General features: G+C 40.3%; 1 protein-coding gene across 3 annotated transcripts in view; it reads left to right on the top strand.

The window, feature by feature from the left end:
• NSD2 (nuclear receptor binding SET domain protein 2) overlaps positions 1-22,073 on the top strand; it is a 148,742-nt gene that overhangs the window by 5,565 nt on the left and 121,104 nt on the right. For 2 of the 3 annotated variants that reach the window (XM_034770824.1, XM_034770826.1), the window contains exon 2: positions 18,915-19,543. In XM_034770824.1, coding sequence (XP_034626715.1) covers positions 18,944-19,543 — 600 coding nt within the window. In that variant the 5' untranslated portion in view covers positions 18,915-18,943. The remainder of the gene's footprint in view (positions 1-18,914; positions 19,544-22,073) is intronic. The other variant, XM_034770825.1, reaches the window with a different exon arrangement.

Here is a 22,073-nt window from a genome sequence, read left to right as displayed (position 1 = left end):
CAACATTCGAAGTACTGAGATCAAGATTCCATTTTTCTTTTGCAACAATTGATTATATCACAAACAGAAAAATGAGCATTATCCTTTTGTCTTACTCCTGTCTGTGTTTTATAATGAATCTGCATTCAAGGAATAGAAGATGAGGCAAAGTGAGATCTTTTAAAAAATATTTGAAATCAATTTGAAATATTATGGAAAAACTGATGTGATAGAAGACTAAAGGAATAAAAGAAAATCTTAATCATGTTAAGAACCATGGTAAACAAAGCAGTGCATGCACATAGTCTCCTGTCATAGTGTACAGACCTTCAATGATTTACTGCCGGGTTTGTGATAAATAGTGAACAAGTGTTCTTTAAAACGTTATTTTAGTGTGGATTAGTTTGAGGAGCAAAAGTTTGAGATCGTGAAACTTGCCACCTTGATGGTATACTATTGAAGCAGGGGATCCGTCCACACTGGCATTCAGAAAAGGCTAAATCAGAGTGTTATCTCAATAGAAATGAATGCCCAGGTTATAGTCTCATGATGGAGACAAGAGGAAGAACATAAATCCTCAAGAGATCAAAGCCAGTATGGGCCTTAAGGAACGGTACAGAATATAAGGTTAGAATATGGATCACTTCACTTTAAGTTCAAAACTGGTAGCACCACAAACTTTGAATCAAATAATTTAGAAAAATTACTGCTCTAATTGAAGATTTCCTATGAGAAATATGGATTGCCAAAAAGCTGTGTTTTGATAGCTTTTATGAGTGAACTGAAAACACAGATTTGTTTATTCAACAGGCAAAATACTGCTGAACAAAAAACTGAGCATAATCAGTATAGTATTTGGGTTTTATAAGGGCATAATATAAAATCCCTGTGTAAACTTCTAGATACTTCATTGTCAAAAGTTGTCAGGCATCACATATCTTAATCTTACTGGGGTAGGATCTTGAAGCAAGTTCTGAAGAAAACGTTCTCAGTACTTGTTCAATGGAAATCAGTTTTACTTTCTAAATTAACCTTTTTGCTGATGATGTAACCCATACTGAAGACATACTATCTTAATAATGTTTGGCAAATCTGTAAATACATTAGGAACAAGAGAGACATACAAAGTGTAGATCCACTACTTAGTGGTGAAGGAGAGCTGCTAATGGACAGCACTAAGAAGGATGAGATGTTCAGTGCATGTTGTGCTTCATTTGCTGCTAAAAAGGTTAATTGTGTTAAGTATCTGGTCACAATTAATGTTAACAACAAAGGGGAAGGAACACATTCCAGAATAGGGGAAGAAGGGGTTAAAGAATATTTTGATAAATTAGATGTATTCAAGTCAGCAGGGCCTGACAAAATTCACTCTTGGGTACTTACAGAACTAGCTGAAGTAATCTCAGAACCATTAGTAATTATCTTTGAGAACTTATGGAGGACGGGAGAGGTCCTGAAGGACTGGAAAAGGGCAAACATAGTACCTACTATTTATTTAGGAAGTTTTGACCAGTTTACAGAACCGTGTCATATAAATACAGCTCTACCCCGATATAGCGTGACCCGATATAACACAAATTCAGATATAGCGAGGTAAAGCAGCGTTGCAGGGGAGCGGGTCTGCGCACTCCGGCGGATCAAAGCAAGTTCGATATAATGCGGTTTCACCTATAACACGGTAAGATTTTTTTGGCTCCTGAGGACAACGTTATATCGGGGTAGAGGTGTACCAGAAACAAAACAATCATTACAACAGTTAGCTTTTATTTGAAGAGACATTATAAAGGAATATAGTCAGTACTTTCTATTTACTAGAGTGTTACCATATTACAAAGTGAGCATCATTACAACACCGATGTTGTTCCTGGTGGCCTTATTAAATTGAGTGAAATCTCTATACACACATTTAACAGACCAGGCATGTAAAATGTTAATATTTAAAAACATAATTGGACAGATATGCTGGGTTTTTTGCAAGTGAATGTACTTTGCCTGAGTATTGAATAAAAGGTAACCATGTATTTATCTGTCCTCTGCCTATTGTGCTAAGTTCATAACTAGTGTGTTAAGTTTTCCATTACAACTTCCTGTATTTTTTTTTTTTTAACCATTCCTTTATGGTTGGGCTGTTTTTCTTTTCCCAGTGAGAGGCTCTCAGTAGTCGAACAATTCATAGTATCTATCTTGAAAAACAGGAACAAAGAGGACCCAGAGATTTATAGACCAGTCAGCCTAACTTAAGTTCCTGAAAAGGTACTGGAAGAAATGATCAAACAATTAATTTGTAAGTTCCTAGAGAATAATAGGCTGAAAAGTAATAGCCAGCATGGATTTGCCAAGAACAAATCATGCTAAATCAACCTAATTTCCTTTGCTGATAGGGTTACAGGCCTAGTGGATGTGGGGAATGGAGAGGGGAGAAGCAGTAGATGTGATGGATCATGATTTTGGTTAGGCTTTTGACACAGTCCCTCATGACATTCTCATAAGCAAACTAGGGAAATGTGGACTGTAGATGAAATTACTATAAGGTGGCTGTACAACTGCTTGAAAAACCATACTCAGAATAGTTATCAATAGTTTGCTGTCAACTGGAGGCCATATCTAGTGGGGTACTGCAGGGGTCTGTTCTGTCTGGTACAACTGTATTTAGTATTTTCATTAATGACTTGGAGTATGGAATGAAGAGTCCACTTATAAAATTGTGGATGACACCAAGCTGGGAGGGGTTGCTTGCACTTGCACATTCAAAATGATCTTGATAAATTGAAGAATTGATCTGAAATCAACAAGATGAAATTCAGTAAAGAAAAGTGCAAAGTATTACACTTGAGAAGAAAAAAGATCAAATGCACAACTATAAAATGGGGACTATCTGGCTAGGCAGCAGTATTTCAGAAAGAGAGGTGGGGCTTATAGTGAATCACATATTGAACATGAGCTAACAACGTGATGCAGTTGTGAAAAAAGGTATTGTCATTTTGGGGTGACAGGCATGTCATATGACATGGAAGGTAACTGTTCTGCTCTTCTTGGCACTAGTGAGCTCTCAGCTGGAGTTCTGTCCCATTCTGGCCACCACACTTGAAGAAAGATATGTTAAGGGGTATTACAAAGAGATAGTGATCAATTGTTCTCCATATCCATTTGAATGTAGGACACAAAAAGTTATTGGCTTAATCTGCAACAAGGGAGATTTAGGCTTGATATTAGGAAATCTTTCTAACTATGAGGGTAGTTAAGTAGTGGAACAGGTTACCCAGGTAGGTGGTGGAATCTCCATCACTGGAGGTTTTTAAGAATAGGTTGAACAAACACCTGTCATGGTGGTCTCAGTGTACTTGGTCCTGGACTATTACACACCACTTTTCTTATTGGTTAGTAATGGGAAGTAAGTATGTTTGTGAATTTGAGATACTTGCGTAAAAACCTACTCTGTTCCTGTTAATAAGTATTAGAGAGCCCCAGTCAACAGCCTGATTGAAGTTAAGGAATCATAAAAGAATAAGGGGATAATCAGTGAAATTATAAGAGCAGATTTAAAATGGATAAAAGGAAATGCATACACAACGTGTATTTGTCATTGGAACTCCCTGGTACAGGATGTTACTGATGGAAAAAGCTTAGATTCCAAGAACTAAGCAAATAAAAATTTAATCGGCAGTTGCATAACAAGACTTATTCTTAGCATAAACTCTTATGAGGAATACATTACCATATACCTGCTGGTATAATATGGAGAGTTGGCTGATGGCATTATGGAAGCTTTCACTTTCCTCTTACTCTTTTTTATGGGTATGTCATCAGAGATGGGATTCCTTAATAGATTGACTTTTCAGATCTATTTCTAGCATGGTAGTTGCCACTACCTTGATTTTTCCCTGCAGTGAGTCTTTCAGAATGGGTTGGTCAGATCAATGGAGGTCATCTTGATAGCCACCCACAGTTAAGTGGCTGTTGAGGATTGTTATCTGTGCCTGTCTCACCAAAACACTAGCTATGCTGGTAAAACCCTCTAGTATGGGTCACAGCTGTAGCAATATAACTGTGCTTATCCCAGTGTAGTTTCTGCCAGATACTAGTAGAAGCACAATTATACTGATATAGCTGTGCCCGCACTAGAGAGTTTTACCGGCCTTACTATATTGGCAAAATCCTCCTTGTGTAGAAAAGCCTTTAAACAGCAGTACTGCCTTTGGTATCTTTTTGCACTTTTCACAGTGGCTTATGCTAGGGTGCTTCTGGCAGCATCTGAGTTTTGATTGAGTTGTTGAAAAATCCAATGCAATGGAAGTTTAGGGGGTGGCATTCTAAGGGGTAGGGAGTACCGTATCTTCGTTTATAAGCCAAATTTTTTAGTAAAAAAGGGCAGCACCAGAGAAGGGGGTCGGCTTATGAACGGGTATAGAGAGGGAGAGGTAGGACACAGCCCCTCCCCCCAACAGAGGGAGCAAGGAGAGCCAGCAGGGAAGAGGCGGGGCCAGAGTCTCTCCGCTTCTGGCCACGTTGCTCTCCCCCCAGCCTCCGAAGCAGCTGCAGCCGTGCCGCTCGGCCCCGCCCCCCAGAGCAGGCTGTGGCTGCGCCTGGCCCAGGCTGTTGGAACATGCTGCAGCTGCGCCACCCGGTCTGGCCTGCTGGAGCAGGCTTCAGCTGCCCTGCCCAGCCTGCTGGAGCAGCTCCTGCTAGGCCAGAGACATCCTCCCCTGGCCCTCCCTAGATAAGGTGGGATGGGGAGAATATGGGGGTCCTGGGCTAGGGGTGGGTTCATGTGGGGGGTGGTCACAGGGGTTACTCCCCGACTCCCAGCTTCTCTCCCTCCCCTCCTCTCCCCCAAATTTCCCCACCAGTTGCTGTCCCGGCCCGTCAGGATAAGCAGCTGGCGCACTGGGACATTTTGTTTACTTAGGTTTACCTCCATGCCTGCGGACGCTTGAGGTAAACAAACCATCTTGGCCCACCAGCGGCTTATCGTGATGGCCTGCGAGCCAAAGTTTGCTGACCCCTGACTTATAGGGTCGGCTTATGAACGGGTTATAAAAATTTTCCATATTGAGGGGGGTGGGGTTCGCTTATAAACGAATCAGCTTATTATCGAGTATATAAGATAAATTTCCTTGGCCTCTATTCATCAGCTTACTGAAGGCATTGCAATAGAATGTGTATTCTGTTCACATGAATATATATTATAGATGTCATTTTTTGTTCATAGTGACTGGCCCTTTACTTTGGGGAGAACATCATCTTGGGGATATCTTAGGACTGTTAGCCCATTTCTGCAGCTAATGGTGTCTACAGACTCACTATATACTCAAGATACAATGTGTACACAGTTTTGTGTTCCTTTGCAATTTATGTGCATATCTTATTTTGGGTCCTTCTCCTCCTCCCCAGCCTTTTGCATTTTAGAAATTCCCATGATAATCTCACAAAAGCTTCACATCAATCTGTCTGCTCCCCTCCTCTTCCCTCCCCAAATACACAGGCAAGTGATAGCAGGAGCAAGGAAGAAACTGGCAAATTTAGTCTGTTTCATTTTGATGTAGAAATATGCAGGAGCAGCAGAAGCAATGTCCTGATTCTGATGGAGGGGAGAGAATTGGGATGGTGAAAAGGAAAAGAGGCTAGAAGGAGGAAGGGTCGGGGCATAAGGCGTGAGAAGAGGTAGGAGAGAGACATGGATTAGGAGAAGGAGCTGCATCAGTAGGATACTTAATTTGAGATTAAACTTGTATGTCATCCAAGGACTGGTAGAGGTTTAGGAATACAACAGACACAACACTCAGAGCCCTTGTGGGAGAGTCACCTCATTGAATTCACCTCATTGAATCCTAGACAACTGGAAGAGTGTCATTAGTGGGGTAAATTATCCAACCCTCCTTTGCTAGAGGAAGGGCCGCTGTCATGTGATGCTATTGTGACTGCCCAGGAAATAAGGGAAGCTTCAAGTACAGTCTTGAAAAATGTAGCAGACAGTTATTTTGGGAGGTGATGGTGGGGAGAGAGAGAGGAGACAACCTCATATTCGGGTATAGCACCTGATAACCACTAAGAAATCCAGTGTAGTTGCTCCCTTGTAGCTTTGGGTGGACAGGAATTAGGGAAGAAAATGGCATGCTGGTGTTGCCACCAGAGTGCGATACTTGGATCCTGCTGTAGATGCCCACATCTTCAGTGTATGTCTTGTTTGGTGAGTGTGTGGTCAATTTGAAGTTCCTTTGCTGGGCTGCAAGAGTAGTTATCCTCACTCTCTCCTTGCTCCATGGGTGTGATTGGGAGGCTCAGCTATTTCCCTATGGGTATTTAGAGTGGAGATGGTCTCCTCTTTCCTTAGATTGTTTTGTGGTCCTCTCCCTGGATTGTGCTCATACCACTGTTGCTGTCCAAAGTCTTTCCTTCCTCTCCAATCTGGAGAATCTGATCAGTTTCAGTCAAATTTCCTGTTGTTTTGAGCAGTAGGAATGACACTTAGAAGACTTTCTTAAGCAAAGTGAGAAAGGACTTCTTTTCCTCATGATTTTGCAGAGATTATATTTAATCTTTCCTATCATACACACTTCCAGTTCCACCCCCAGCAGTGGTTCAGTTGTTGCAATTGGTCAGGAAAATGTTTGGCAAAGTGACATTGATCAGATTTGTGTAATTGTCTTTGCTGCCCCAGAAAAGCAATATTAGTACTTGCTGAAGAAACCCTGCTTCCCATCAGTGCTTATTGATTCTGGGAGTTAGTGTGGGGAAATTAATTTTCCAGTTTCTCCTTGCTTTTCATTGTGGGAATAGGTCATGAGTCTCCTGAGTTAGGAGGAAATCTGAGCGCTCTTCCCCTTCTCTCTCTAGAAGTATCTTCTTTTTATAGCTTCCTTACTTAGGCATAGCTGTTGTTAGGCTACTGAGACATGTAGCCTAACAGGCCACAGCTGTCAGTTCCTTCTCTCAAACTAGGCAGCTCTGGCAATTACCGTACTTAAAAGGCTGTTTTTCTTCAGTTACATAGAGAAGGGATTCAGCCCCTTTTTTGTTCAGGCAGGCATAAGCCACATGTAAACATTATTTCTCTTAAATGAAAACATGCTTTCATATTAGGGTTTTAAATTCTGCTCCTTCTTTAAAAACAAAAAATTGGGGCCAGACCTATATTGCTAGAACTACTTTCAATATTGCTTAGAACATCTTAGCACTTTTGATGAATAGCTACTGTATATGTGCATATATTGGCCATTCAAATCTTCTTTTAAAAAAGTACTAAGATTTAATCTTTCTATGTAAATGCAACTTATAAAGAGAGTTTGGTAAACTTCAGTGTCTTATGCATTCATAAGTTTCAGTTATTCCAGTTTTTATTAGTTTTTTTTAATATAACCAGGCATTACATCTCAGATACATTAGTGTTGTATGATTCTGGTTAAGGATGTACTTTAAAATTCTTGCATTTAGGTGCCTATAACTTTCTTGGGACTTAACCCTTTAGACTAAAGTTTCCCATGTTTGTTCTCAGACAAATGGCACATTTCTTTTTTTGGTAAAAATTTGTTTTGACTGTCTTATTTATCAGTGTGTGTCATGCTCTTAAAGTTTTTAATGCATTGATTTGCACTTAGATAACTCATTATATTTAAAACATCAATCTTGCATATATTTAGTATTCAATGGGTCAGATGCTTTTGTTGTGATAGGATAAATTTGGGTTAGAAAGAAATTGGCCCAGTCTGGTATTTTTCTTGTGCAAAGTAATTTCTATTGAAGTTAGCAGTAATTTTACAGTCCTAACAATTGGGGAATGAGGTCCTGTGTTAAAAATGTCCTGAGCTGCACACTAGTGCTGTACTGCAAGACACAAACGGAAATCTAAATGTTTCTTTGGCATCATGATTTTATATACAAGAGAATCTGAATGAACAAGTGTCCAGGATATTCAAATGTATTATTTTTTAGAAGAAGGTCTTATCCCATCCCTAATCCTTTTATTTATACGTGAATCATGTATGAATTCATTTAATTTTGATCTGAGAACAAGCACAAATTTTGGATGATCTCAAGATGGACGAAAGAGGAAGAGAGAGAAATCTCTTAGGATTACAAAACTAGCTTTATCATATCTTTTCCCTCTAAAAAGACTTCCTACAGAAACTCTTCCATCTATTGGCTTTTTTCAACAACAGTTGAAAGCCTGATTTGTAGATGTTAAAGGTGGTGTTTGTGGATAAATGTTTTTAAAAGTTTATACTCATCGATATGTTGGAGGGCAGGCAATTTTTGTGCTGTTCATCTTAGATGTTTTCCTGAAGCTATAGAGGAAGTTCAAGTAAGTTTTCTTCTGATAACTTTCTTCCATTTCCTTGGCTTGGCAGAAAAACAATCCCACTTGGCTAGCTCATAATTTCTATGACACAGAAAAAGCATCTCTGAGATTGCTGCCAAGGTGGTAGAAAGAAATAATAAATAATACCATATAAATGATCTTAACAATCTGGACAGTAAAACATAGGAATGTGTTTTTGACATGCAGAATAAACACATTTGGCACTTGACTTGCTGTCATATAATAGATGCTCAGCTAGTTAATAAAACTGTTAAAATGTACACAAAATAACTTATTCCATGTATGTAGAAGCATTCCATTAATTATAAACAGTAAATAAAAACCCTTGCAAGAAAATGCATTTGTCCCATTAAAATATCCAGAGACCTGCTTCTCTGTCCAAATCCCCCTTAAAACAAACAAAAACACAAAAAATCTCAGTTCATTCAAAGAAAATGGTGTGTTCAGATACCTTAAATGGGTTCCTGTGAAACTAAGTATCCATTGTTTTCATACAGCAAACTACTAGGCCCCAGACTTTCCCCTCTTTCCTCCTTGCTGATGTAGATGGCGCTTGGTGGGTCATTGGTCAGTATCATATTAAGGCATTAACTTGAGCTCATTAGCTATTACTGATTTTTTTTTTTTTTTTTTTTTAAAGCTCTCTAGTCTTCCTCTTTTACTCCATGCAGAGCACTCCAAGTTAGAGGTTGGGCTTGTAGCTGCGCTTGTACAACATGGTTTTCCAAGAGGAGCAGAGTGATGGTAACCCTAACCACTGTATCATAATATATTCCTGTAACATTGCTCAATCAGGTGTCTCTTTCTGACCATCTCATTTCATTCAGTATTGTTACACTCTCATTCATAACCTCTAAGATCACAGCATTCCTGATGTATCTGCTACTGTTGACTCTCTCCTGTCCCTCCTTTTCTTCCTCCAAAATGGATTCTGTGGTCACCTTCCTCAACTCTTCTCAATTAATTGCTCTTCTCTCCCATTGTTCCACTTAACTCCATCCCTGGCTAACACCTTAGATCTTGCTTCATCTATTCCTTAGCTGCTGAAAACCTCTGAATGGAAACCGAACACTAAGTAGATGATGAATATGCAATGAATAAAGGCTTTCCTTAATTTTCTGCCATTTTTCTAACTAGTCTTTCCCTCCCTCCTTCAAGTCCAGTGTTCACACTCTTTGCCTCCTGTATTCTACCTTTTGACTTCCTCCTTCTTACCTTTTATTCATATGTGCTAACTTTCTCAAGGCTTGTCTGCTTGGTGGGATAATGCACACTGCAAGGAAGGGAGGGGAGACTTCTAAAATGCACTAATGTGTTGTGCATTAATTGATCTGCATAGATCCTGTTGGTGTACATTAAAAGCTCCCTAGTGCATTTTAGCGTGGTGACAACATTATGTTACACACTTGGGAACTTCTAGTGTGGATCAATTAATGTTCAACATGTTAGTGTGCTTTAAAACAGCGGTTCTCAACCGGGGTTCTGCAGCCAAGAGCCTGAGCCCTAGTGCCCCCTGCTGCAGGGCTGAAACCCCAAACCCCAGCACACACCCCCTCCCCCCCACAGTACGAGAGCAGGACAGTCCTGGGGGCAGCTCCACACCATCCCCTTCCACCTCTCCCCGCCTCCTAGACCCCACCCCTGACTAGGTGGGAGTTGGGAAGCCGGAGTTGGGCAGTGTCACAGAGCAGGTAGCCATGGCATTCCTCCGTCTGCTGCTGGTGCCCAGAATTGTGGCTGCTCCTCAGGTCATGCAGATGGTAAGAAACGCCCAGGCAGGGGGACCCTGCTCTATGGCCGGTAGAGCCCTTGAGGAGCAGTGACCACAGGGGAGCCCTCCTGGCACACAGCCCCTAGCTACCCCCTCCCTGTACCCTGAGCAGTTTTCAAACTTTTTGAGCTGAACCCCCACCACACACAACCCAGACAGGCTGGGTGGCCTGCTGAGGTGAATCGGGGTGGAGGTGGTGCTTTCTTCCTTGACCTTGCTTTGTGGAGCTGGCCCAAGCGCTGCCGGCTCCTGCCCCCCCAAAATAGAATTCAAACTATGCGTGTGTCCGAGGGCCTGGCCCAGAGCTCCGAGTTGTCTCTCCTCCCCCGCTGGGCCATGGAGTTTTTATAGCATGTTGAGGAGGGGCTCAGAAAGAAAAAGGTTGAACCCCTGCTTTAGAAATCACCCCGTGTAATGTGTATTACCCTACTGTACAGGTATACCTTTAATGATTTAATCAAAAAGATAGATATCTGTTCACTTTCCTTCCCTGCTCCCCAGCTGACACCCCTAGGAAGGGTGACGGTCTTATGGATAGTCACAGTCTCCATTTCCAATCCTGCTATCTTCCCCCTTGACCTTATCCACTTCTAGGTAATTGCCTTCCTTCTACCTGCCCTTAATTTCTCTGTCACCTCAAACCTCTTCATGGTCTCTGGCTCCTTTAACTTCACAAATGTGTTCTGATTTCCCATATCCTAAAAAACCCCAACAACCTGTCTTTGAACCCTATGTGTGTCTCAAACTACTCTAGTGTCTGTGCTGTCTCCTTTCCATTTGCCTTTGAACTGGTTACAGTGACTTCCTTTTGTCTAATTCACTCCTTGATCCAATATACACTTTTATATAAAATAATTAAATATTGAGAGAGACTGACTCAGTATTACTCTGGTTAGGGCACTCATGAGATGTGGTTGGCCCACATTCAAGTTCTTGTATTGTCTTCTGTGTCCCAGGTGGATGCACGAATCACTAGGATGGGTGCATGCTGTCTAGGGTTTGAGCAGAAATTCCATCGTGGACCTAAAATGCTGTCCCGATGAGTTTTGTTGAAACTACTGCTTTACTGCTAAAAGCTTTGGTTTCAGAGAATTTGGATTTTCTAATGAAAAATTGTTTAATTGAAAATTCCCAAATAGCTGTACTTTTCAACCCTTTCTTCCAGTTCTTGCAATATTTAAATTTAAGTGATGTGATGTTCAGAGATCTACAGTTTTCCCTCTGCTAATGTGCATAGGCTTAATAGAAAGACAGCATAGTTTACAGGGGAGTCGCATCTTACACGGGGGTTAGCTTCTAAAGTCAGCGTGTAAGGCAAAAATTGCATATAGTCAAAATTACCCTTGAAAATCCCTTAAATCGCCCTTAAAGTACAGTATACTGTACATGGTTTTGTGTATACAACCCTGTACAATAATATGTATAATATATACAGTAATATACAGCATATGCAAAATATAATTTTACAGTATTTTTAATTACATATGAGAGAGAGAGAGAGAGAAGAATAAAAAAGGAAAACAGTAAATCTAACCACTCACCATTCATCCTGGATATTTTTGCTAGTCTACGACGATGATAATGGTGATATGACGACTATGACAATGGTGGTGCGACGACGATTGATGATGATGATGATTAGTACAGTGTCCGTATGATGAACAATGAGACGATGAAGATGGGTGCTGTACACATTCTGATGATTAGTCTTCCTCTTCCTCTGACAACACTATTGGGGGGTCGTCAGGGCTTGACGTTGTTCCAGGAGATGGAGGTGACGGAGAGCAAGTTGTAGACAAAGTTGTTGGCTCTGGTTCAGCTCAAGAAATTGATTGAGTAGGCTCATCTGCTGCTGGTTGGTTGTTCTCGAAAAACATGGTCATCGGCAATTGTCGCTGTTGTCTCTTGAGTTGCTCAAACATTTCTTGATACGGTCTCAAATAGTCCGCAATACTACGTGTGATTTGGAGGCTTCGTTCCATAGAGGGATCGTATTCAGAAATTAAATCATTCAAGTGTTTCACTGCTTGGAACACTTCAGCAAATTTATGAAGATTCCAACTTACTGGCTCTTTCTGTTCATCGTCATCATCTTCTGTAGACTGTTTTATCAGTTCCTCTAACTCTTTATTTAGTCAATGTTTCTCTATGGTCCTCAATTAATTCTTCAATTTCTTCCTCAAGGACGTCGATGAAGCCATCATTACCCACTTGCCCGGCCACCTGAACAATGCGTTTCACTTCTTTATCAATGGTCGGGAAACCCTTAAAATCATTCATACATTCTTTCCATAGGTTTCACCAAAATGCATTGACTGTTTCAGGCTTGATTGCATCCATTGCCTGTTTAATATAAGTGATGCAGTTGGCAATGTTGAAGGACTTCCAACACTCCATCACATTAAGATTGGGATCAGCATCCATTGCGCTACATATCCGTGAGAATGTAAGCCTCGTGTACGTGGCCTTGAAACAGCCAATCACGCCTTGGTCGAGAGGATAGAGGTGGTATTTTTGGGAGGGAGGGGGGCAGGAGAACGACATTGAAGTAGTCTTTATGTGCAAACCGGAGTGCCTCCGGGTGGCCAGGAGCATTGTCTACGATCAATAACATTTTAAAGTCAAGTCCTTTCTCTTCGAGGTACCACTTGACCCCCGGAATGAAACACTTGTGGAACCAATCCAGAAATAATACTGCCATCTCCCAAGCCTTTTTATTTGATTGCCAAAACACAGGCAGGAGATTTTTGTTCTCGGGGATTTGCAGCCCTGTAGAGCAAGCCCGGCTTTATTAAATGCCCAGCCGCGTTGCCACAAAACAACACAGTCACAGTCTTTAGCTCTGGGCTAAAGCCCAGGGGCTTGTCTTTCTGATTTCGAAGTGTAAGTACGGTTGGCATTTTTTTTCCAGAAGAGCCCAGTCTCGTCAGCATTAAAAACTTGTTCCAGAAGATAGCCCTTTTCTTCTATGATTTTCTTTAATTGTTTGGGGTAGGCTTTTGCTGCTTCTTCATTGGCAGATGCAGCTTCACCAGTAGTCTGCACGTTTTTGAAGTTGAAGCGGTTCCTAAAACTGTCAAGCCAACCTTGGCTGGCTTTGAATTCCTTCTCATCAGAAGGCTGTCTCTCTTCGGCGGGAGGTTTGAACAGCCCGTAGAGGCTAAGAGCCATTTCTCACAACATGTTGCCATCGATAGGCACACATTTAAGGTTCATGTCTTCCAGCCATAAGTTTAATGCCCTTTCAGTTTTCACTCAAGTCTTATCACGCACCTGGCTCGTCACCTTAGCAGTTATTGGAGCACTTTGCCACGGCTTGACAAATTTCTCTCTCTCGACTCTTAATGGCACGATGCTAAATTCGTTGCAGCCATATTTACGCGCCATGTTGGAGACCGACATACTGTCTCTCAATAAGTCCAACGTAGCCAGTTTTTCGTCCAGGGTTGGAACAGATTGCTGTTTCTTCGGTTGAGCACCAGATGAAGTAGTTTGTTTGCGTTTAGGGGCTGTATACGGAAAATACATATCTTTAAACACTAGAATCACACTCAGCACAGAAAGATGCTCACACTATGAGAGGCATGTGGGAACCGAGACCGACTGAGGGAACAGCAGATTCATCTCTCCCATCTCACACTTACTCTGGGACATACGCTCATTGAGAGGAATGGTGGATGGAATCGCCCGCACTAGTGTATTTAAATTTTTTTTTTTTTTTTTTTGCCGAGCGCATATAGTTGACTTTGCATAAGTTAAATGAGCGTATGATGAGACTCCACTGTAATTTGATTATTGAGATAATTAATTTCTAGCTGTCTGGTTTTATAGGCAGAATTTCTTTTGTCAGATGACTTTCTACTTTAGAAAAATGAGAGAATGAGAATCCATTTTTGTTAAAAAAAAAATGTTAATGAATTATTAGGAGAACAAACACAACAGGGTTGTAAAATACAAACCTCTTAATCCAATAGGCTACATAGTTGTTGATCAGATGTTCAGTTAGCCACTAGAGGGAGCTCTTAGCCTCATGAAGGTCTCTGGCAGGTTTTCAGAGACTTTTTTGTATGCTAAGGAAGTTTAGATATTTAAAATAAATGACTGGCTTTTTGTACTATATAATTACACTAAGAATTTGGGTGGGAAGTACAAGATTAGTAATACATATATCATTTCTAGTAAAAATAAGTGCTCAAAAAAGAAATGTTGTGCTCATTGCAATAACTTTAAATTTCATAGTTTATTCTGTGATGGTTGTGTCTCCTTACATAATTTGGCTGGAATCACTATTTTTTTGTAGGAACAATTCATGCTAAAAATTCCATTGAATTTAAGTATGAAAGACTGGAATTTACTAACCTGTGCATTAGGTTTTCAGTTTCAGTTTTCTGTCAAAAATGGAATCACCGTTTTTAGAGGAGAGTTTCTGAGGTGGTTTGGTTTTGTGCGTTTTCACGAATTTCCTGTACAGTTACCAACTCTTTAAATTTGCCTTGCAAATACTGCTTCTAGCAGTATTAATCAGTCTAATCATTTATCAGGTACTATACTTAATTTGTTTGTTCACAGTAGTGCTTTCTAAATTGTCAGTTTCAAACATCTTCCAATTATACCACTGGGAGAATGCTTCTGTAGAGGAGCACTCTAGAGATACGAATTGATGTGTAACTTTAGGGCTTACCTACACATATAGCGGTGCAGCTGCAGCGCGTCTGGTGAAGACGCTCTATGCCAATGGGAGAGAAGCTCTCCCGCTGACATATGGCTGTCCACGTAACATAAGTTATGCCAACATGAGCTGTAGTGTAGATATAGTCTTCAGACTCTGTATAACTCCAAGTGACAACGAGAGAGGTTATGGAGTATGAAATGTGGTGAAAACACAGCATTTCCCCTGACCTTAGTTGAATTTAACTTCCTGGTTAATATAATTATTTTTAAATCTTCATACATGGAGTTTGCTTTTTTTTAACCTTAAAAATTCTGTCGCCATCCAAATCTGTGCTGATTCTCACATCTCTCCTTCATCTTACTCCTGACACTTCTTCCTGGGTGTCCCACTAACACCTTATTTACAATCCGATCACGTCTTGGATCACGTAGTCCATCTAGTTCTTTGACTCTAGTAGTAGAATAATGACTGTTCAGGTAGGCATAATCACAATAGATTATCTGTTCATTGGATTTATTCAAGAATACTATAGCTTTTTGAAAAAGAAGTTGTTTAGACACAAGAAATGGCATTCCTTTGTGTAGCCTAAATCAAGGGTTCTCACAACAAATTTTTTAGTGGCCTCAAGAGTGTGCCACCAACTCTTGCTGGTGGCCACTCTGAAAATTTTTCCTAAAATAATTAATTTTCGGAAAAACAAATAAATATGCACATACAGATGCCCAAATCATTGTAATTTACTTACGTAGGATTATTTATTTATTTTTTGCAGACTCAATAATAAAAATGTACAATGGTCTCTCTTCTTTACTGGACCTAAACAGAATAGAAACACAAATAAGGTGCTTGTTTCTTTTGCTTCTTTGGTCGCTTACTAGCTGGTAAGTCTGCTGCTATGAAACCTGATACTTGTATGTTAATCACTTTTCACAGCCTCCAAGCTAGCTACTAAATCTGCTGTGAAAAGTGATATTAACAAATATCACTTTTCACAGCAGATTTACTCAGCCCAGGCAAGCCCAGGGACAATTTAAGCCCTGGATGGGGAGATGCTCCTCCAGCTTTTGTGTCTTGGGGGAAGGCCCTTGAGGGAGGGGCCACTGCTTTGTCCCCTGCCCCCAATCACCACCCAGGAGGCTGTGGCCGCAAGAAAAGCCTCTGGTGGCCACATGCAGCCACGGTGGCTGCATCTGAGGCTTGGTCTACACTACCCCCCCCAATTCGAACTAAGGTACGCAACTTCAGCTACGTGAATAACGTAGCTGAAGTCGAAGTACCTTAGTTCGAACTTACCTTGGTCCACACGCGGCAGGCAGGCTCCCCCGTCGACTCCGCGGTACTCCTCTCGCCGAGCTGGAGTACCGCAGTCGACGGCAAGCACTTCCGGGTTCGACTTATCGCGTCCAGACTAGACGCGATAAGTCGAACCCAGAACTTCGATTTCCAGCCGTCGAACTAGCTGGTAAGTGTAGCCAAGGCCTGAGAAACACTGGCCTAAATTATCTGTGCTAAAGGCCTCCAGACCTTTACTGTCTTTATTTTTGCTAACTCTGTAATAACACTGATGGAATCAGAGACATCTAAAACTAATAAAACAGTAAAAGTGTAACTTCAGCTATACATGTAAACTGGTGAAACATCCCATAAAGACAAGGTTTAGAGAAACAGTTTCTTGATACCTTAAATTATTGTTTCAGGGAACAGCTAGCTCTGGAGCACACAAGAGGAAAGGCTGTTCTCAGTGTAATCCTAAGTAACATATTGGAGTTCAAGAAGTAACAGGCTAAACCACTAAGTAATAGAAACCTCAGTATAACTCAGCTCAACATCTTTGAGGAAGAAATCCCACCAAAATCTAGCGCTGTGGCACAGAATGTCACAAAGGAGGTATCAGCTGTCATGCATAAGTCAATCATTAATTGATAGGGGTTTGGACAAAAGTACTCTATGGTAGACAGCTATTCAGTGGTTGCCCATTATGGGTTTTCTTACACCTTCATTGGAAGTATCTGATACTAGGCTAGATGGATATGATGTGAATCTGATCTGTTCCGATATAGCAGTTCCTATTTGATTTATGTCAAAGCATAACTTGGTTACCTTGTGAATAGATGTTCTAATTCCATTCATCCTGAATTCATAGCTGTGTTTGTGCTTTACCAGTATTAATTATATATGAATCTATAATTAGAATACTGATCTGGGTCCTGCTAATGTTAAACTATGGTGTATGCATATAGAGTAGAGCAGGGGTAGGCAACCTATGGCACACGTGCCGAAGGCGGCACACGAACTGATTTTCAGTGGCACTCACACTGCCCGGGTCCTGGCCACCGGTCTGGGGGGCTCTGCATTTTAATTTAATTTTAAATGAAGCTTCTTAAACATTTTATAAACCTTATTTACTTTACATACAACTATATATATTATATATTATAGACTTATAAAAAGAGACCTTCTAAAAACGTTAATGTATTGCTGGCACGCAAAACCTTAAATTAGAGTGAATAAATGAAGACTCGGCACACCACTTCTCAAAGGTTGCTGACCTCTGGAGTAGAGGTTCCCAAACTGTGGGGTGGCCAAGGCCAGACCCCGGGGGGCAGGAAGGAAGTGCCACCCAGCCCTGCTCCACTCCCAGCTCTGCTCCGACCCTGCTCCCAGCCTCAAGCCCCAGATTTCTACCTAGTCCCAGCCTTGGCCCCTGGCCGTGGCTCCGTTCACAGCCCCACTCCCAGCCCCAGCTCTGACCCCAACTGCAGCCCCAGCCTCAGCTCTCTTACCCCTCCCCCCTCGGGAGCTGTGGCGTGGCTCGAGGCGGGGGACAAGGGGTGTGATGCTGAAAAGTTTGGGGACCACTGATATAGAGGTTTATGCTACAATGAAAGTGTCTATTTCCTACTGTTTTTCTCCAGAAAGAGAGAGAAAAGTAAAGCCGGTGCAGATGGACTGCTTTTCCTGATACTTTCTGTTTGAAAGTGTAGGGTTTTTAACACTAAAATGTGCTGGGTTTTCTTTTTTAAATTAATTTTTAAAACATGTCTAGATCTGATTATGCAGCTATAACTGCATTCGTGTATAAACTTCTTCAAATCTCCTTTGTTTTGGGGCATGGATGTTACAAAATGGTGTAAAATCATAATAAAAAACATCATTTTAACTCTAGGTTGCTGGTTTAAATTTTGCTGTTTGGTCATTGGCCTGAGGGAAGTGATCTTATTGGCATCCATCCAGTTCCTAGTGGATAAATATCCACATAATAAAACCACCACCATAAGTGGAATTAATTACTGACAGTCTTAGCAGAGAAACCAAGGATAAAGCGTAAGGACTAATCTACACTTTTTCCCTAGAGTGGGGTGCTTTGATGGCCAGGTTGGCCACCATTTGCAATGGAGTGTGAAGTTTGTCTTGCCACTTCCCATAGTGTATCTCGGGTTCTCAAACTAGGGGTCGTGAGGTTATTATGTGGGGGGTCGCAAGCCGTCAGCTTCCAACCCAAATCCTGCTTTGCCTCCAACATTTATAATGGTGTTAAATATATAAAAAAGTGTTTTTAATTTGGGAGGAGGGGGGGTCGCACTCATAGGCTTGCTATGTGAAAGGGGTCACCAGTACAAAAGTTTGAGAATCACTGGTGTATCTATTATGTGAATACACAGGAAACTTGAGTCTATGGGACTTCTTAATCTGGCACACTTTACTAGAATTAAACAGGTTTTTTTTTACATAGTTTTGTTACTAATACCATGTTATGTTTAAATTTTTATCTTTACACACTTTATAATGTGTTTGAAGTAAATGGAACTGCTTGTGTAAATTATGTGGGAAGGATTTGGGCTGTAGATTATTAAAATTAATACTCTAAAATCACTTTGTTTTCCTATTTGGAGTTTGCTAGAGCATGTTTAGTGAAATTAGAATGATTTATTGTCAATTACTACTTGTTAGAATTTTTGGTACTTATGCACTGGCAATAAGTAACACGCACTGCAATGCTTAAGTTGCATATTCTGTAGAAAGAAATCTACATTTTTAAAAAATAATTAAATTTAAAAATATTTTTGAGAGTAAAACCTTACAGAAGCAGCTTTAACCAGGCACTAAAAATGACAATTTTTAGCATATTCTTCTACATTTCTGTATTTAAAAAAATCTTTTTATTTTTGTTACAGCAGTGTAAGACTGGAAAGATCTGGGCTGAATGGACTTTAGCATCAAAAGAAGTTCTCCTCTGTTAACTCGAAAAATTGCTAACCACATCAAAATGAAGCAGGTACCAGAGATCCTTGGAAATGCCAATGGGAAAACACAGAATTGTGAAGTGAATCGTGAGTGTTCTGTCTACTTAGGCAAAGCACAACTTTCTGCCACTCTACAGGAGGGTGTCATGCAAAAATATAATGGCCATGATGCCCTTCCATTTATTCCAGCCAATAAATTGAAAGATCTAACTTCTCGTGTGTTTAATGGTGAGTCCGGGGCACAAGATGCCAAGCTGCACTTTGATCCCCAGGAGATAAAAGGAGTTGGAACACCACCCAACACTACTCCTATCAAGAATGGCTCTCCAGAGATTAAGCTGAAAATCACTAAAACCTACATGAATGGAAAGCCTCTTTTTGAATCTTCCATTTGTGGAGACAGTGGAGCAGCTGTGTCCCAGTCAGAGGAAAATGAACAAAAACCAGCAAACAAGGAGAGGAGAAATAGAAAAAGAAGCATAAAATATGACTCCTTACTTGAGCAGGGTCTTGTTGAAGCAGCGTTAGTATCAAAGACTTCAAACCCCTCTGAAAAGAAGGTAGTAAGTCTTTTTTTTTAATCTTTTCGCCACTAGCCTTGTTTGTTGTTCAGATTATTGCCGCTTGACCATGAATGTACCAGGTGTTTTTATTTCAAGTATTTTGAATATGCACCTTCCCTCAAACAAGTTAGTCTTGTCGATGTTCTTAAATCCAGAGCCATTTAGATCTTTGGACCATCACACTGTGCCCAGTTCCTAATACCCTGAATGTTTTCTGGCCATTACTCTTCTATTTTCCGTGGCTTCAAATGAAGTTGAATTACTTAAAAAGACAAATGGCTAGAGTTGCTTCATTATCTGCTCTTGAGTTAATTGCATAAACATAAGTTTTGCCTATTAAACTTCAGCGCATAATCTCCTATGATTATGTTGTGGCTACCTTTTTCTGATAACTTTTTAATTTCTGATTTTAAGTTAGCTATATTTAACACAACTAAATAGGTATGGAGTCATGTTACATGTACTCATCAAAGGTCTCCATGTTTTTGCTTAACTTAATTTATTATTTCTATTTTTTAAATGTGAACAGTAGTGCTTGTTTAAATACAGTTCATTTTGTTCTATTTTAAAGTGTCAAGTGAGGAAATAGCTTCATTTTTTTTGTTATTTCCCATTATGAGAAGAGAACCTGTTCTCATCACTCTCATAAAAGGAAAGTATCCCTGCAATACAGGTTCCATATATGTATGTATGTTCATAAGCGTTCAATGGCAAATTTAGAATAGTTTGTATAGAGAAATCAAGACTAACATTTATTAGCAGTATGGCCAAAAGAAAGATGCTACTCTTATAAAAAGTTCCTTTTAATTAAAGTTATAAAATTAAATGATTATATATAAACACTTAATACACGATGGATTTATTTTCTATCAAGGCCATGTTTGGGTCCTTTTTGCTGTCATTCTGGGCTTAAATCTGACATTACAAGAACTTTTTATATTTTGTTTCCTCAAAATTATTAAATTAATACCATGAAAAGATTTGCAAGAATTTTTTTTTAAATTTGTATCAATTGGACCATTTTCATAAGTATCAGGAATGTTACTCATGTTCATCTAAGAAATTTTCGATCTAATATACAGGATGGATAATAAACATTAGCACTAAAACATTTCTAAGAATTTTTGCTGACCAAAAAGCATAAAATAGCTTATTGTGCTATACAAGTAAGTATATAAATGTAGCTAAATCTACTAAGTTAAGATTTGAGACTTAAAACTTTAAATTAAAATGTTAAGTTTCTCCAAAATACTATGTTAAAATGATCTCATTAGAAAGTTATTTCCAGCTACAGAAAATGCATAAAATGATAAAATAAGACTGTAACTGGTATCTAACAATTAAGCACAAAGTGAGCACTGAATGCAATCTTACTTCAGTGGAAATTAATATTTGACTTCTTGGCACAGTGATCTCCATGGTTGTTTGGGACAGTGGCTCATGAGCCACTGATGGCTTTGATGTTATAGAAGTAGATTTGTGGCCCACTTGAACATATTCAGCAAGCATCTCAGTCTGAGAGAACTAAAAAATCTGACATTTCTTTCTAGTTGTAGCAGACAAACTGATCGCTTTTCTATAAGCCATCTTCACACAACAGCTTTGTGTCTATCAGCTGTAAATTTGGCCACTGGATCATGTCCCCTGCAAATTTGATTCTGAAGTGAATCTGGAGCTATGCCAGTTTACATCAGCTGAGGATTTGGCCCAGAGTGTTTAACATAAAGTGATGTATCGTGCATATGCAAAGTCCAAATGATTGCGCTGTGTAATTTGTGGAGAGGCTTCTGATCTCTTCACTGATACTGTGGCCTACCCTTGTTATAGTCCACCTTTACTGCTGCAGAGTGTTTAAGACTCTAGGCTTCCCTAATAACTTTCTACTAAATAATTTGCTTTCCTCAAGGCCCTCAAGCCTTTCTTGGTGGTTCCCAAGAAAAGCAACCTCTTGAAATAATGCTTCAGTGCCCTTTTTTACACCGTGGCTATGGAACATCTTATGATTTTGAGGATTCAGGCACAAAGTAGATATGGTTACTTCCTGACTTAGGTGGAACTGAAACAACACCTTAGGTAAGAAGTTAACAGTTGGTTCTTCTTCCAGTAGTGTCCCTATGAGTGCTCTACTGTAGGTGTGTGTCTGCGTCCCTATGCTGCTGACCAGAGAACTTTGGTAGCAGGGTCCATTCAGCCCATGCATGAGCTCTGCCCTAGCTCTGCCATGAGGCTAACCAGTGTGCCCAGGTGAACCCAGTTCCTTCTCAACTGCCCCTGGCTGGAGACATAGCTTTAGCTGTCTGTTCGCGGATTGTGAACTTTTTTAGAATTGCTAATTTTTAGCTTCCTTCTGAAGCCTCTTTTCTTTCTTTACTTCATTTACATTTTTATTTGGCTGTTGCTTAAAAAAAGAAAAGACTTTGTTCGTTCATCAAGCCTGGTTGGGGGGACATGGACGTGGTATGCCCGGCTCCCCGGACTTCAAGAAAAGTCTGTGGCAAGGAATCTATCCCTTTGACTGACGGACACT

This window comes from Trachemys scripta, chromosome 5 (assembly GCF_013100865.1).
Source record: "Trachemys scripta elegans isolate TJP31775 chromosome 5, CAS_Tse_1.0, whole genome shotgun sequence".
Classification (NCBI taxonomy): domain Eukaryota; kingdom Metazoa; phylum Chordata; order Testudines; family Emydidae; genus Trachemys; species Trachemys scripta.
The sequence above is the reverse complement of the archived record's forward strand: the minus strand, read 5'-3'. Positions and strand labels throughout refer to the sequence as shown.